Source organism: Saccopteryx bilineata, chromosome 1, assembly GCF_036850765.1.
Source record: "Saccopteryx bilineata isolate mSacBil1 chromosome 1, mSacBil1_pri_phased_curated, whole genome shotgun sequence".
NCBI classification, from domain to species: domain Eukaryota; kingdom Metazoa; phylum Chordata; class Mammalia; order Chiroptera; family Emballonuridae; genus Saccopteryx; species Saccopteryx bilineata.
Genome location: NC_089490.1, coordinates 354328188 through 354344296, shown reverse-complemented (window position 1 = coordinate 354344296; position 16109 = coordinate 354328188). Strand labels below are relative to the sequence as shown.

The following is a 16109-nucleotide window of genomic DNA, read 5'->3' as shown; positions in this document are numbered from 1 at the left end:
TATTATGATTTAATTATTCTTAAACTTAATGATAACTAGTGATTTGAACACTTCTAATGTGCCAAGATTTTATATAACATTCATTTTTTTTAATGAGGAAACTAAGACATAGAAATATTCAGTAGTTTTCCCAAATTGACAAAGCCAGGATTTTAAACCATGTAGGCGGAGTCCAGCACCTTCAGCTTAAATTATATTACCTCCTCACTCATCATTCCTCAGGATTTATTCATTTCATGATTTTTTTTGTTCTGTTTTGTTCATTTGAGCTCATGTGAGAAAATTTTAAGCATATTAGGGTGAATTCAGTAATGCCTTTTCTTAGTTCTTTCAGGCATGTTTAACCTTTACTGTAATCTAATTAATATAGTCAACCTTCGATAATTCAGAAGATTGTTTTGTGTTTCACTATTCATTGCTTGAGCAATCCAAACAACTTTGTTGAATAACCTAGGAAATATTTGTCCCTGGGAAGGAGGGATGGGTACATGAACAACTTTGAGAATCTGATAAAAGCTAAGTATCTGTTCCTAGGAAAGTTTCACTCAGACAAAAGTTTGCAGGCAATTTCAAAGGCTTCATGAATTTATCCGGTCCCTGCTATCTTTTCCTCATAGACCAGTGACAAAAAAAATCCCAGCTTTTCCAAATAAGAGTAACCAATCCTTCCTCATTTGCTTCTCTGAGAAGCAAAGTACACCTGTCTTAAAGTCCTGTCCTCTTCCAGAACTGTAACTCTTCTCTTGACTGCCTTATAGTTTTTACTATGACAGCCTTAGAAGTGAATACAACTTACCAAGTACCTATTGGACAGTCAGGATTCCCAATGCCCGGGAAGCATCCACTTGGAGTATTTCCAATCAGACAAACAGGCTTCTTCATGTCTTGCTGTATGGCTTGGTTTCTATGTTCCACAGTACCAAACCTGTGAGTATTTATAAAGTTAAAGTGTAATGAGTCTGTTATCTCATGTTATTCCAGAGCTTCCTGGGTCCCAAGGGAACAGTTTAAACAGTTTCTGTGAGATACTTTACATTTGATTTAAACCACCCTTGGGAATTAAAATCCCTAAGTCTGGTAACTAATGATGACTTGGGTTATGATGCTTTGGTGTGTGTTCTCAGTATGACTCTCAAGTCCCAGGATGCTTGGAGACAGACTTCCGGCCCTTAGCAGGACATCTGCAATGAGTGTCCTTGAAGTCGTGGCTGTGGAGGGGGCCCAGTTAATGTTTTAAAGGGAATTAGGTAAGGTTATGAAAAGATTGTATGACTGGGATACATCTATGGGATATTTTTGCTTGCAAAGGAAAGATGGTGTTGGCTAGCATATTTATTACGACAGATAGCCTAAGATAAAAGCAGTCTTCATTTCTCCTGTTGTCATTTTCCCTGATGTTATATATATATTTCCTGTTGAATCAAATTAAGGAATAAAATTATATTCAAAACCAGGTCAGCAACTAAATGTTCTAATGGTCCCATCAGCCTCCTTATTTTCGCTCTCCCTTCCCCATCACCCCTGGAATGAAATTAGGGCAATCAGTACCACCTGATGCGGCCAGGTCAGTTTTTTAATGCATTGGGTCTTTCCTTGAGGCTACTAGGGAAAAGAGATTAGAGCCTGGTTCTTCAGGTCATTACTTACATGATTTAGTGCTGCCTTTAAAGCATTGCTGCTGCAAAAAACACTGCCCTCAACCTCAGCATTCAAAGCAAGGCAGAGAGCTAAGGTGAGAGGATCCTCCAATTAAAAGTGCACTTTCTATCTCAGCATTTCCCAAGTTAAGTAATTCACACCAAAGAGGAGGACATTGGAACAGAAGTGTGTGAAAGGCAGAAACTGTGGGCCAAACCAAAAACACAAGGCTAGTGTGTTCCAAAAGGAAAATCTATTTTAAAAGCGCCTGGGTGCAAGCAGGCTAAGACCAACAAAGGGTGTCAGCCCCAAGCTGCAGGAGGGGGGTGTCTGATATAGGGGTTGCTGCAGGCATTTGCTGGCACGGGGTTGGGTGCACCTGGACATGCTCAGATTAACATATCTTGGTTTGTTGCCTTGATCACTGACTTGATGATGAGCAGGAGGATGGGGATTCAGCTGCAGAAACACCTCCTCTGCAAGTTCTTTCCGTTGTAGCAGGGGGCTAATCAGTGTAGTCCTATCTGGTGTCCTTGGTAAATTTTCAAGACAGCTGGGGTCAGGAATCTCCCAGGAACAGCTAGGTTCTGGTGCTTCTGGGCCTGTGGCTAGGGTTTTACAAACAACTATTGTGATTTAAATTCCCCTAATTGTCAGGTCCCTCCCCACTGTAAGCTTTTCCTGACATTCCTGCAAAGGTCAACTTTTTGCTACATTTCAGAGTAGAGGCCAGGAAGTCATTTTATCTATCAGTGTGTTTGTGTTGGATCTGTAGACATAGCTCTACTGGCTTTCCTTGTCAATTTTGCTTTTTAAGTAAATCATAGCATATAAATCTATGACTTCACTAAGGTTATAAGGGAGAATTCTAGGCTATATTTGGTGTAGAGTGGAATATAAGTTTGATATTAAAATATGGGGCACTATTGAGTTCTTTATACTAAATTTAAAGCATAACAAGATAAATAAAGATGAGTGAATAAGGTAATAAGATGTTGGACTTGGGTACTGCAGGTATGGCTTCCTCCCACATGGATAGACATTCAAAGAGCTCCCAGACTGCCCTGGCCAGTTGGCTCAATGGATAGAGTGTCAGCCCAGGTACGAACATCCCAGGTTCAATCCCTGGTCACTGGTGTATGGACATCCCAGTTTCGATCCCCAGTCAGGGCATGCAAGAGAAGCAACCATCTGCTTCTCTCCCCCTCCCTCTCCCCCTTCTCCTCCTGCAGCCAGTGATTCTAGTCAGCCCTAGACAGGGGTTGCCAGTCAAGATGCACATAAGGGAGTCTCTCTATCTTCCCTCCTCTCACTTAAAAAAAAAAGAGCTCCCAGAACATTCACTGCTAGACTGAAACCTCATAATCTTTTATTTCCTGCCCTTTTTTTTTTTTTTTTTTTTTTTTACAGAGACAGAGAGTGAGTCAGAGAGAGGGATAGATAGGGACAGACAGACAGGAATGGAGAGATGAGAAGCATCAATCATTAGTTTTTCATTGTGCGTTGCAACACCTTAGTTGTTCATTGATTGCTTTTCTCATATGTGCCTTGACTGTGGGCCTTCAGCAGACGGAGTAACCTCTTGCTGGAGCCAACGACCTTGGGTCCAAGCTGGTGAGCTTTTGCTCAAACCAGTTGAGCCCACGCTCAAGCTGGCGACCTCGGGGTCTCGAACCTGGGTCCTCTACATCCCAGTCCGACGCTCTATCCACTGCGCCACCGCATGGTCAGGCTATTTCCTGCTTTTTAAAATATTACTTTACGTGAAAAATGTACTTTATTGACCAACTGCATACCTAGAAATATAGCATTAATTAATTCATGTTTCAAAGCTATTGTTACATGCTAAATTTATAATTGTCTTCAGGCATTTTAACTTATTCACAAGCAAATGTAGTTGACTATGAGGATCTTTTTGCTTCACATTTACTCATGCCCAATTTAAATTTTAAATATCTTTTTTGCTTGTGTTTTGTATTGTATTGCTTTGCATTTGTTATTGTACTACTATTATTTGTTTGCATACTCCTCCCCCAACTACTTAATTTGTAAACGTACAAGCTTAAAACACACTTTGTATATAACTTGAAAAGAAAAGCAAAAGTTGAAATACTCATCTCCTTAATTATTACACAACTTAATATAATGATATAAACTGTTTGAAAGTTAAAAGATGAAATAAGATATATGTAAAGCCAGTAGGCATGGCCACTATCACAGCAGCCCGGCCCATGCAGGTTCACATTGGATTCAGACAGTCGGTAAAGAAACAACAGAGCCAAAAACTGGTGGGCCATCATCTTTAATCCTAGCTTGCACCCGGCAGGCAAGTAAAAACACACATTGGGCTCCAAAACCCACTCACATTCAGTGCTCACAAAGCTACTGACTTATCCGAGTTTCCTAGAATCAAAGGTTTCTAGCTCACTAGACTTACTCACCTCTGTTTCCCATCTCCTTCCTTCTCTATGCACAAACTGCACAAACTGGCTTCTCACTCAACATTCCGCCATCTTGGCTGCTTCTCCTGGCCTTCTCCATGTGGCCTTTCTCTGCTTTCCTCTCTGCTCTCTCCTCTAATGATAATCTCAGGAACCAAGAGAGCAAGCACCCGTTCTGCCCCTATTTTATAGTGTAGATTCATAACCTTTAATCCAATATACAAAATAGGGAAGTCTCTGATACAAAGTCACTTCTCTGAGGCATGATGGGATTACACCAACCAACATCAAAAAGGGTGGGAAAGGCTTAATCCTAAAACCAAGCCCCAGGCTACAATGATCCTGCCTGCCCACAGCCCACAGAAACAAACATTAATATCACCTGGGCAATGGCCTCCACATGGGCAGCACCATCTTTAACAAAGTGAGCATAATACATTTTATCTGCCCAACAATATAATATGTAAATATTAATTAAAAGAAAGAGTGTTAATGTCAAAGAGTATAGTCTTCAGTGCCAAGACACTTACTAGAGACAGAGAAGGATACAACATAATAAAATTCTTGAAATGTTACCTTGTACTATAGTTTTTAAAGATGTTACCATTTGGAGAAACTCAGTAAGGGAAAATATGGGATTTTTCATTATTATTTCTTGCAAATGTACATGAATCTATAATTATCTCAAACTGAAACATTTAGTTAAAAAATATAGGTGGTATCATAACATGTTGTAAGGCCAAGAGCCGCCATCATGGCCATTCACATGCAGATTCCCATTGGATTCAGGCAGACGGTAAAGAAATGGCGGAGTTGGAGGATGGTGGGCCATCCTATTTATTGGTGTCTCACCAAGACAGGCAAACCACAAAAGAAGACAAGGAAAAAGCAGAAAACCAGCTTTTCCCATGAAGGGCAAGGGATCAGGGAAGCCCCTGCAATTGTGATAGCAGGAACTGTGTGAGCAAGCTCCTGGTCTGCATCACTTTATAGTGTAGAAACCAAAACCCTTAATCCAATATACAAATAAGGAAGTCTCTGATACAAAGTCCCTTATCTGAGACATAATTGGATTCCTCAATGGAGTGCACCACCCAGATCATGCAATCAGTCAAGGGTATGGGGAAGCTTAGTCTTAAAAATAAGCCTTAGGCTACAACGACCTGGCCTGCTTACAGCCTGTCCCCCACATCCAATACAAATCACAAGCGAGCAAACATATATATCATATTTACAAACTTATTTGACCAACATTCCACCCCTTTTTCTCGCTTCTGTAAAGCCAGAAGCCACGGCCACTATCACAGCTGCCTGGCCAGTGCCGGTTCGCATTGGATTCGGACAGTCGGTAAAGAAACCATGGAGCCAAAAACTGGTGGGCCATAGTCTTTAATCCTAGCTTGCACCCAGCAGGCAAGCAAAAACACACACTGGGCTCCAAAACCCACTCACATTCAGTGCTCACAAAGCTACTGACTTATCCGAGTTTCCTAGAATCAAAGGTTTCTAGCTCATCAGACTTATTCACCTCTGTTTCCCATCTCCTTCCTTCTCCCTGCACAAACTCTGCACTAACTGGCTTCTCACTCAACACTCCACCATCCTGGCTGCTTCTCTTGGCCTCCTCCACGTGGCCTTTCTCTGCTCTCTGCTCTCTAATTGTAATGCCAGAAGGCACGGCCAGGGCCACTATCACAGCAGCCCGGCTGTTGGGCAGATAAAATGTATTATGCTCACTTTGTTAAAGATAACACGAGGAGGCCATCGCCCAGGTGATATTAATGTGTGTTGGGGTGAGCTAAAGGCAGGCAGAATCCTTTAGCCTGGGGCTTGGTTTTGGGATTAAGCCTTTCCTACCCTTTTTGATGTAGGGCAGTACAATCCTATCATGCCTCAGAGGGTGACTTTGTATTAGAGACTTCCCTGTTTTGTATATTGGATTAAGGGTTTGGATTTCTACACTATAAAATGGGGACGGAATGAGAGTTTGGCGTTTGGTTCCTGAGACTAGTATTAGAGCAGAGGAGAGCAGAGAAAGGCCACGTGGAGGAGGCCAGGAGAAGCAGCCAAGGTGGTGGAGTGCTGAGTGAGATGCCAGTTTGTGTAGAGTTTGTATTTGGGATAAGGAAGGAGATGGGGAACTGAGGAGAATAAGTCTGGTGAGCTAGAAACCTTTGATTCTAGGAAACTCGGATAAGTCAGTGGCTTTGTGAGCACGAGTGTGACTGGGTTTTGGAGCCCAGTGTGTATTTTTACTTGCCCGCCGGGTGCAAGGTAGGATTAAAGGCTATGGCCCACCAATTTTTGGCTCCATGGTTTCTTTACCGACTGTCCGAATCCAATGCGAACCTGCATGGGCCAGGAGGCTGTGATGGTGGCCCTGGCCGTGGCTGCTGGCTTTACACCGGCCCATGCAGGTTCGCATTGGATTCGGACAGTCGGTAAAGAAACAATGGAGCCAAAACCTGATAGGCCATTTTCTTTAATTCTAGCTTGCACCCTGCGGGCAAGTAAAAACACACACTGGGCTCCAAAACCCACTCACATTCAGTGCTCACAAAGCCACTGACTTATCCGAGTTTCCCAGAATCAAAGGTTTCTAGCTCACCAGCCTTATTCTCTTCAGTTCCCCATCTCCTTCCTTATCCCAGATACAAACTGCACAAAATGGCATCTCACTCAGCACTCCACCATCTTGGCTGCTTCTCCTGGCCACATGGCCTCTTTCTGCTCTCTGCTCTGCTCCCTCTGCTCTCTCATGCTAATCATCCCAGGAACCAAGAGAGCAAGCTCCCTTTCTGCCCCTATTTTATAGTGTAGCTTCACAACCTCTAATCCAATATACAAAATAGGGAAGTCTCTAATACAAAGTCACTTCTCTGAGGCATGATGGGATTGTACTACCCCACATCAAAAAGCCTGGGAAAGGCTTAATCCCAAAACCAAGCCCCAGGCCACAAGGATTCTGCCTGCCCACAGTTTGCCCCCAACACAAATTAATATCACCTGGGCAACGGCCTCCACATGGGCAGCACCATCTTTAACAAAGTGAGTATAATATATTTTATCTGCCCAACAGCTTCACAATCTAAACCACAGGTATCTTCCATGATGGTCACAGTGCAAGGAGTGGGATACATTGCATAAACAGAAACGGTACCAACTACAGCAACAGGATTAACAAATCAAACGCTATGGGCAAAATGAGAGAGCTGTCAGTGGCACCAAGAGAGGCAAATCTTTTCCGTCAGAATACAGGCCAGAGTTTTGTCTGCAGACAGCACCGTAGCTAGTACCAGAGGCCACCCTGAGCGGGCATACCAAACCTTATTGGCCAATACACCAGCATCTGCTGGTTCTATGTGTAGTAAATAGGAGAACTCATTATTGGCCATAAAGAAATTACAAAGGTGCCCTTCATAATGCTGTCCCCCTGAGCACTCAAGGGGTAATACACTTCTACCTTAGGTGGTCAGGTGCTGGTTGCCCAAGGAGTTAACTGGAGGTCCATCTCTAGCCCCTTTCCCCATGGTGGCAACAAGGCCACCCATCTCAGATGGAGGGCCTGTACAGTCCAGGGCCAAGTCCATCGAAGCCATTGGCCTTTAAGAAGGGCATTGGAGCAGACAAGAGCACGTTGCCCTGCTATCCAAAACCTGGCTTGAGTAAAATGTCCTTGGTGCGTATGTGCAACTGAATGGGGACAGCTGCCCGATGCAGGATGGCCTCTACTGGAGCTGGGCTCCCCTGTCGAGGTCACTCATTCAAAATCCAGAGTACTGTCCATAAGCGGCGTGTCCATCCAGTAAGAGAGCCGGTGCCCCCTCCTGTCGCAGTCCCTGCTTTAAGAGTTCATTATACCACTCAGTGATACCAGCAGTGGGGGGTGGTAGGGAACATGGTACTTCCAGTCCACCCCCAGCTTTTGATCGCATTGTCTCACCATTGAACCAGTGAAATGGGTACCATTGTCATTTTCAAGAATTAGTGTTCACCCATATGCAGCACTCAGGCAGTCCAGAGCTTGTATAACTGTCCTCTGGTCAGGGTTATGGGCAGGGTAAGCAGCAAGCAGCCCGGTGGCAGTATCTACACAAGTGACTGCATACTGGTACCCTTCTGACTTTGGTAAGGGTCCAATGATGTCTATCTGCCATCTTGTCAGTGGAACATGACCCCTCTGGATCTGTCCAGGTGACACCAGTGGTCTCCGAGGGTGCTCCTTGGAACATACTGCACGTTGCTCACAGGCTGCAAGTACCTCTGCATAGGACGCAGGCAAGTTCCACGCCTTAACCGTAGCCCAGTTTTCTGTCCCGCATGGAGCAGGTGCCGGTGGAGCCACTGCGCCACATCACCTGCAGGTGCAGTCTCCAACCATCACACCCTTGCCAACGTATCTGCCTCATCATTCCCAGGATGGGCTAGAGGGCCATGCCCCGTGACATGATATACTGTCACCTGCTTCTGGTGTCCTATTTCCCATAAGTCCTGCCACATGCTTTCAAATGGGATAGCAGGGTAGGGACTGCTTGCTCCAATTCTGGAAGAGAATCACTAGTTAGCATAATGTCATCAATATAATGGTACATGCGAACTGCTTCTGGCTGTTTCCATTTAGCCAGGTCAGCAGCCACAAGCCCATGGCACAAGGCGGGGCTATGCAAATAGCCCTGGGGTAATACTGTAAAGGTCTATTGTCTCCCTTCCCAACTGAAGGCAAATTGGTCTTGACTCTCTGCGGCTATATCAATAGAGAAAAAAAGCATTGGCCAAGACTGCCACACAGTGGTATGTCCCCAACTCATGGCTTAGCCGATCCACATGTTAGCTATTGAGGGAACAGCAACATGCAAAGGGGGAACAACTTTATTAAGTTTCCTGTAATCTACTGTCATTCTCCAGGTTCCATCCGGTTTACGCACAGGTCATACTGGGGAGTTGTAAGGACTGTGTGCTGGCCGGATGATCCCCACCTTTTCTAGTTCGAGGACTGTCCCTGTGACTTCTTCATAACCACCTGGCAGGCAGTACTGCTTGGTGTTAGTCACACACCGAAGGATGGGTAATTGCAAAGGGGAATGTGATGAGTGTCCCCGCAATAATACTGCCTTCACAACCCTGATCCACAGCCGGAACTCCCCAGCTGTAGTTTCCAACCACAGTCCTTGCAAGACATCTACCCCCAAAATATATTCAGGAATAGGAGATACATACACCTTATATGGCTTAGGAGGCAGTTTTCCTATCCCCAATGGAATAGTTATTGGCTTCACTTGAACAGTTTGTCCCCCGTCAATGGCCACTGGGGTCCCAGCAAACCACTCTGGGTTCCCATAGAGGAGAGAACATTTTGCACCTGTATCCACCAAGGCCAACACTCGTTGTACATTGGAAGGGGACCAGTGGATAGCCAGTTCCACATGTGGCCTCCGGTCCCCCCCCATCCCCGTTAGACGGGTCCCTCGGCCTTTTTCCTATTCAAACTGGCACAATGGGTCTTGGGAGTTCTCCTCTCCCTCGGCCGTCTCTATCATATAATCTTGTAACTGAGCTGCCCGCGCACCAAACGTTTTATTGGTAGCTGCTGGGGCCTTTAAGTCTCAGTGGCTGGAACTTTTGTTCTGGTTTAAGCTGCCGCCAAAGCTCCAAAAGAATTTTATTAGACTGGCCATCCAATTTCCCCTTATCTGCTTCAGCCGCAATCAAATATACCCACATCTGTGTTCGGGTAACCTTTATAAGACTGTTTCCCTTGTTAGTTGGGGGGGGGGGCAACACAGGCAGCAGCCCTCACTGCTTTATGATCCCGAGCGGCCTCCAGCTCTCCCAAATCTGCTACCATCTGTGTAACTGCATTGATGGGCTGCCCCATATAGGGGACCAAGATAGCCACAAGTGACCCAAAAAGGGCTGATAGGGTGCTGGTGCTAGCAAGGACAAATTCCCTCATTTTTGCCATAAACACTTCCTCGTCTGGCCCACGGGACCCAGGGTTGAAAACAGCATTCTTCATACCTAGTTCCCGAAGGACCTTTACTAACTCACTGTAGCACTGCCACCGACTCATTGCCCCTGGCAATTCTCCAGCATTCTGCCAGACCATATGAATGGCAGCCATCACCCATTCTAATAGGGTATGGTCTCCTGGGTTGCCATGGCAATTCTGAAGATGCTGCCTCAAGGAGGAGTGTGTGGTAATGGCGGCCAATTTCTCCATCTCTGTTCGGGAGAGCATGATGCTATTGACCCCTAGATCCCATAATCGTAGTAACCAGGCTACCAGGGATTCAGTAGGTTTCTGTCTAAATTGTGCCCCCAACTCCAGCTCTGCCTGGGTATAGGGCCGGACCACAGAGTGTTCCAATACCTGGGCAGGAGGCTGTGGCTGTCCCTGAGGGACTCTTTGTTGCTGGGTGTAAAGCCAGGAGGCAAGGCCAGGGCCACTATCACAGCCGCCTGGCCCATGCATGTTCGCATTGGATTCGGACAGTCGGTAAAGAAACCATGGAGCCAAAAACTGGTGGGCCATAGCCTTTAATCCTAGCTTGCACCCTGCGGGCAAGTAAAAAATACACACTGGGCTCCAAAAACCCAGTCACATTCAGTGCTCACAAAGCCACTGACTTATCCGAGTTTCCTAGAATCAAAGGTTTCTAGCTCACCAGCCTTATTCTCCTCAGTTCCCCATCTCCTTCCTTATCCCAGATACAAACTCTGTACAAACTGGCATCTCACTCAGCTCTCCGCCATCTTGGCTGCTTTTCCTGGCCTCCTCCACATGGCCTCCTTCCGCTGCTGGCTCTACTCTCTCTGCTCTCTCATGCTAACCTCAGGAACCAAGAGCACAAACTCTGTTCTGCCCCCATTTTATATTGTAGCTTCACAACCTCTAATCCAATATACAAAGTAGGGAAGTCCCTAATACAAAGTCACTTCTCTGAGGCATGATTGGATTGTACCACCCCACATCAAAAAGGGTGGGAAAGGCTTAATCCCAAAACCAAGCCCCAGGCTACAAGGATTCTCAACACACATTAATATCACCTGGGTGACTGCGGCCTCCTCGTGGGCAGCGTAATCTTTAACAAAGTGAGCATAATACATTTTATCTGCCCAACACTGGGTTTTTACCTTCTGGGTGACCACTGGTCAGGCTCTCAGTGTGCGTATGGCAGCTTCAGCCCGAGCCTTCTCATCCTCAGAAGAGGAGTTACAAGCACCTGCTTCCACTGACTCAAAGCCAATCCACTGGCACGGATACTGCTGCTCCTTTGGCAACCATTTAGGCTCCTGTGGCTGCTGGCTTTTGGCCAGAAGCTGAGACGCAAGCTCTTGAATCTGCCGGAGCAAATGTTCAGCTTCCAGGGCAAACTGCAACTCACGAACCTGTAATTCCTTCTCCAGTGCTCGCTGTAATTTCTTCTTCAGTGCTCGCTCCAATTCCAGCCTTTTCTGCCATTCTATTTGCAATTCATACTGAAGCTTTTGACTTTGGGCAGCTTCTCGCACAGAACTCCTGGTTTCCTCTTGAGTAAAAAACACTGTAGCCCATGGCCCCTAAAAGGACAGCCATGGGGAGCCAGAGCAGCAACCAGTACTCTACCCCACCCATCAAGGGTGGTGGCCCTATACCGATCTCCGAATCCTGCTGCAAACTATGCCAGTTGTAAGGCCAGGAGCCGCCATCATGGCCATTCACATGCAGGTTTCCATTGGATTCGGGCAGACAGTAAAGAAACAATGGAACCAAAAACTGGTGGGCCATCATATTTAATCCTAGCTTGCACCTGGCGGGCAAGTAAAAACACACACTGGGCTCCAAAACCCACTCATTCGGTGCTCACAAAACTACTGACTTATCCGAGTTTCCTAGAATCAAAGGTTCCTAGCTCACCAGACTTACTCACCTCTGTTCCCCATCTCCTTCCTTCTCTATGCACAAACTCTGCACAAACTGGTTTCTCACTCAACACTCCACCATCTTGGCTGCTTCTCCTGGCCTCCTCCACCTGGCCTCTTTCTGCTCTCCTCTCTGCTCTCTCCTCTAATGCTAATCTCAGGAACCAAGAGAGGGCAAGCTCCTGGTCTGTCCCACTTTATAGTGTAGAAACCAAAAACCCTTAATCCAATATACACATAAGGAAGTCTCTGATACAAAGTCCCTTATCTGAGGCATAATTGGATTCCTCAATGGAGTACACCACCCAGATCATGCAATCAGTCAAGGGTGTAGGGAAGCTTAGTCTTAAAAATAAGCCTTAGGCTACAACGACCTGGCCTGCTTACAGCCTGTCCCCCACACCCAATACAAATCACAAGCAAGCAAACATATATATCATATTTACAAACTTATTTGACCAACAGAGGTAATATGGAATTTTTCATTATTATTTCTTGCAAATGTACATGAATCATGAATCTAATTATCTCAAACTGAAACATTTAGTTAAAAAATATAGTTGGTATCATAACATAAGCATTTATTTTTTTTCCCTGAAGGATTTCTATTTTAAAATGAAATTACATCTGGTATACTATGTTTATTCTTGTGAGTTTCAAAACAGTTACAATAATTTAGCAATCCATCAAAAGTTTTCTTGAACACACAAAAGAATATTTACATGGTCTTAGACAAGACATGTGTAGCTGTAATTTTCTCTGCCATGATGGGGTTTCAGCGGAATGTTCACAAACAAGCAGTGTACTCAAGGGGCTATGTCCCAAAAGCCCACAGATCTCATAAATATAGCCTTGCTCTATAGTGATAATTCTTTGGCAGTTGTCCTTATTATTGGTGTACCAACATCTGCAGGTAATAATTTTCTTTTTATTTTGTTAGAAATCTTTTTCTAATTTTTGTATTAGATATTAAGGTTTGGTTATTCTCTGTTAATAATCATTTGTTGAGTGTCTACTTACCTCTGTGAGCTGGGTTTATTGTTATCATGTGCATCATCTTATTCGACACAAGAATCCTTCCCATTCTAAATGTTTTTAACAAACAAAGTGATGAAGGGTTGAAGAGTTTATGTAAGTAAATTGTCTAAGATTCTACATAGTCATTGGCAAAGCAGGAATTTGATCCTAAGCCTGTATGGCTCCAGAGCTCATAGCATCCTGCACAATACTTTGTTTCTGTGCCATAATGGCACTTGTGACTGACTCTAAATTTGTCACACATATTTATTTTCTTTAAAATTTTATGATTTCATTCAATCTTGGCTCCATACTTAGTTAAAAAAGTTTCATGTCTGTCTTGAACAAAGATAAGGAAGCTAAGACTTTGAAGTTCAGATTCATAATTACAAGGTGTTTATAATATGGCTTACTATTATTCAGTTCATTCACATGTAGCATTATTCAAACATTTCTGTTAAGAATAAAACTGTGATATGTGGCTGGTTCAGCACATGGCTGTGATGATGATGATGATGATGATGTATGTATGTGTGAGAGAGAGTTCAATGTTCTTGACATTGAATATTTGAAGAAACATTATTCTGAAATTTTAGTTGGTCTCTATTGCTCAAGAAACACCTGACACCTAAGAACATGATGCAAGTATGAGTTAAGTTTGTTAAGTTAATAATGTTTGTGTTATTCCTGGCCTACATCAATAAATACATATACTATCAATTTTACATGAGACATTGTATGTGAAAGTACTTTGTACCAAATTTATACTAGTGTGTCTATGTTTTCATAATATTTATTGTATAGCTACTGTAAAATAAGTATGTAAATTATAATGTGTTTTTCTGTTTTAACATCCACTTATTTCACTTTCAGTGGGCACCATTTCCAGTATAGATGGGGCCTGGAAACTATACAACTGTGACAGAGTTCATTATCTTGGGGTTAACGGAGGATGCTACAATGTGTGTCATTTTATTTGTTGTGTTTCTAGGAATCTATGTTGTCACCTTAATGGGCAATGTCAGTATTATCATGCTAATCAGAAGCAGCCCTCAGCTTCATACCCCAATGTATCTTTTCCTCTGCCATTTGGCCTTTGTAGACATTGGTTACTCCTCCTCAGTCACACCTGTCATGCTTATGGGCTTCCTCAGGGAAGAAACCTCTATCTGTGTTGCTGGTTGTGTAGCCCAACTTTGTTCTGTGGTCACCTTTGGGACATCTGAGTGCTTCCTGCTGGCTGCCATGGCCTATGATCGCTATGTGGCCATCTGCTCACCACTGCTCTACTCTACCCACATGGCCTGCAGAATCTGCATTCTTTTATTGGGGATTTCCTACTTGGGTGGATTTGTGAATGCTTGGACATTTACTGGCTGTTTATTAAGTTTATCCTTCTGTGGACCAAATAAAGTCAATCACTTTTTCTGTGACTATTCACCACTTTTGAAGCTTTCCTGTTCTCATGATTTTACTTCTGAAATAACTCCAGCCATCTCTTCTGGGTCCATCATTGTGGTCACTGTGCTTATCATTGTTTTGTCTTATGTCTACATCCTTTTTTCAATCCTGAAGATGAGCTCCACTGAGGGGCGCCACAAAGCCTTCTCCACCTGCACTTCCCACCTCACCGCAGTCACTCTGTTTTATGGGACCATCACATTCATTTATGTTATGCCCAAGTCCAGCGACTCACTTGACCGGAACAAAGTGGTGTCTGTGTTCTACACAGTAGTGATCCCCATGCTGAACCCCCTTATCTACAGTCTGAGGAACAAGGAGGTTAAAGGCGCCATGAGAAAATTGCTGGCTGGAACACACTGGTGGTTCTAAAGTAGACTGATTTTAGTAATGAACATTGTGTAATGAGGACCTCTTCTGAATATAAATGGATAATGTACTAAGTAAATTTCATAATATTCTAGACTCATAAATTTTATTTTTATTATCAAAAAAATTTCAGTGTAAAGAATAAATGTGCATTCACTAAGGTAGGAACATCTAGAAAAAAATTGCTTTATCCTTACTTTACCCGAATTTGTTGCATCTACAAGTACAAATTCAAATAAGTTCTATGCTCTTTGAATAAAATCTTTGGAATTAACAACTAGAAGCATCTGAAACTCCTTAAGTGGGAAATAAAGAATAGTGTGGCCACCTACAATCTCATTATCTGAAACAGATGGTGTTCAGCTGTACAGACAATGTAAGGACCAAAATCAGTGATTCTGGTAGTTGTGAAGCTTCTGGTGCCCTAGGATCTGAGTGTCACCAGCAGGATCTCTCCCACAGCACTTCTGCAGGTGAGCTCTTCAAGCCAACTCAGAAGATACCTTGAAAGCTCTATTTAGCTACTAGTTCATTCTTTTCAGGAATCTGTTCGATATAATACATTAAGTAGTCCCCCAAAGAAACCCTACTGGGGGTTATTTTGCATGACTTGGCGTCCTTCTAGCTGAATAAGGAAGGTTACTTTCTTAGGTTGTTTCAATTTTGTCAAAACTAGGCTGCATACTTCTTTTTATAAATATAAACTTTTAAAATTAATTTTACTTCTTTTTTAAAAATTTATTGGGGTGACATTGGTTAATAAGATTATATAAGCTTCAAGTGTACAATTCTATAGTATATCAGCTGCATATTGCCTTGTGTGCTCACTGCCGAAAGTCAAGTCTCCTTCCATCACCAGATGTTTTGACCCCCCTTACTCTCTTACACCTCCCTTCATCCCCCTTCCCTTTTGGTAACCACTATACTGTTGTCTGTGTTGATGACTGTTTTTGTTTTTTGTTCATGTATTGTTTTCTGTTTTGTATCCCACATATGAGTAAAATCATATGGTTCTTGTTTTGTTTCCATCTGAATTATTTTGCTTAGCATGATATTCTCAAAATCCACATTGTTGTAAATGGCAGTATTTCATCTTTTGTTATGTCTGAGTATATGTGTACCATATCTTCTTTATCCAGTAGTCAACTGAAGGCCTCTTAGGTTGTCTCCATGTCTTGGCCACTGTGAATAGTGTTGCAATGTATAAAGGGGTGCATATATCTTTACGAATAAATGTTTTCAAATTTGGGGGAAGGCAGATATCCAGAATAGGGATTGCTG

The 16109-nt window shown here is 43.5% G+C and overlaps 1 protein-coding gene across 1 annotated transcript; it reads left to right on the top strand.

The window, feature by feature from the left end:
• Nucleotides 1-13892: 13892 nt before the first annotated feature.
• OR5P3 (olfactory receptor family 5 subfamily P member 3) lies at nt 13893-14831 on the top strand. The gene has a single exon (XM_066253832.1). The coding sequence runs from the start codon at nt 13893-13895 to the stop codon at nt 14829-14831; it is 939 nt and encodes a 312-aa protein (XP_066109929.1).
• Nucleotides 14832-16109: the final 1278 nt, after the last annotated feature.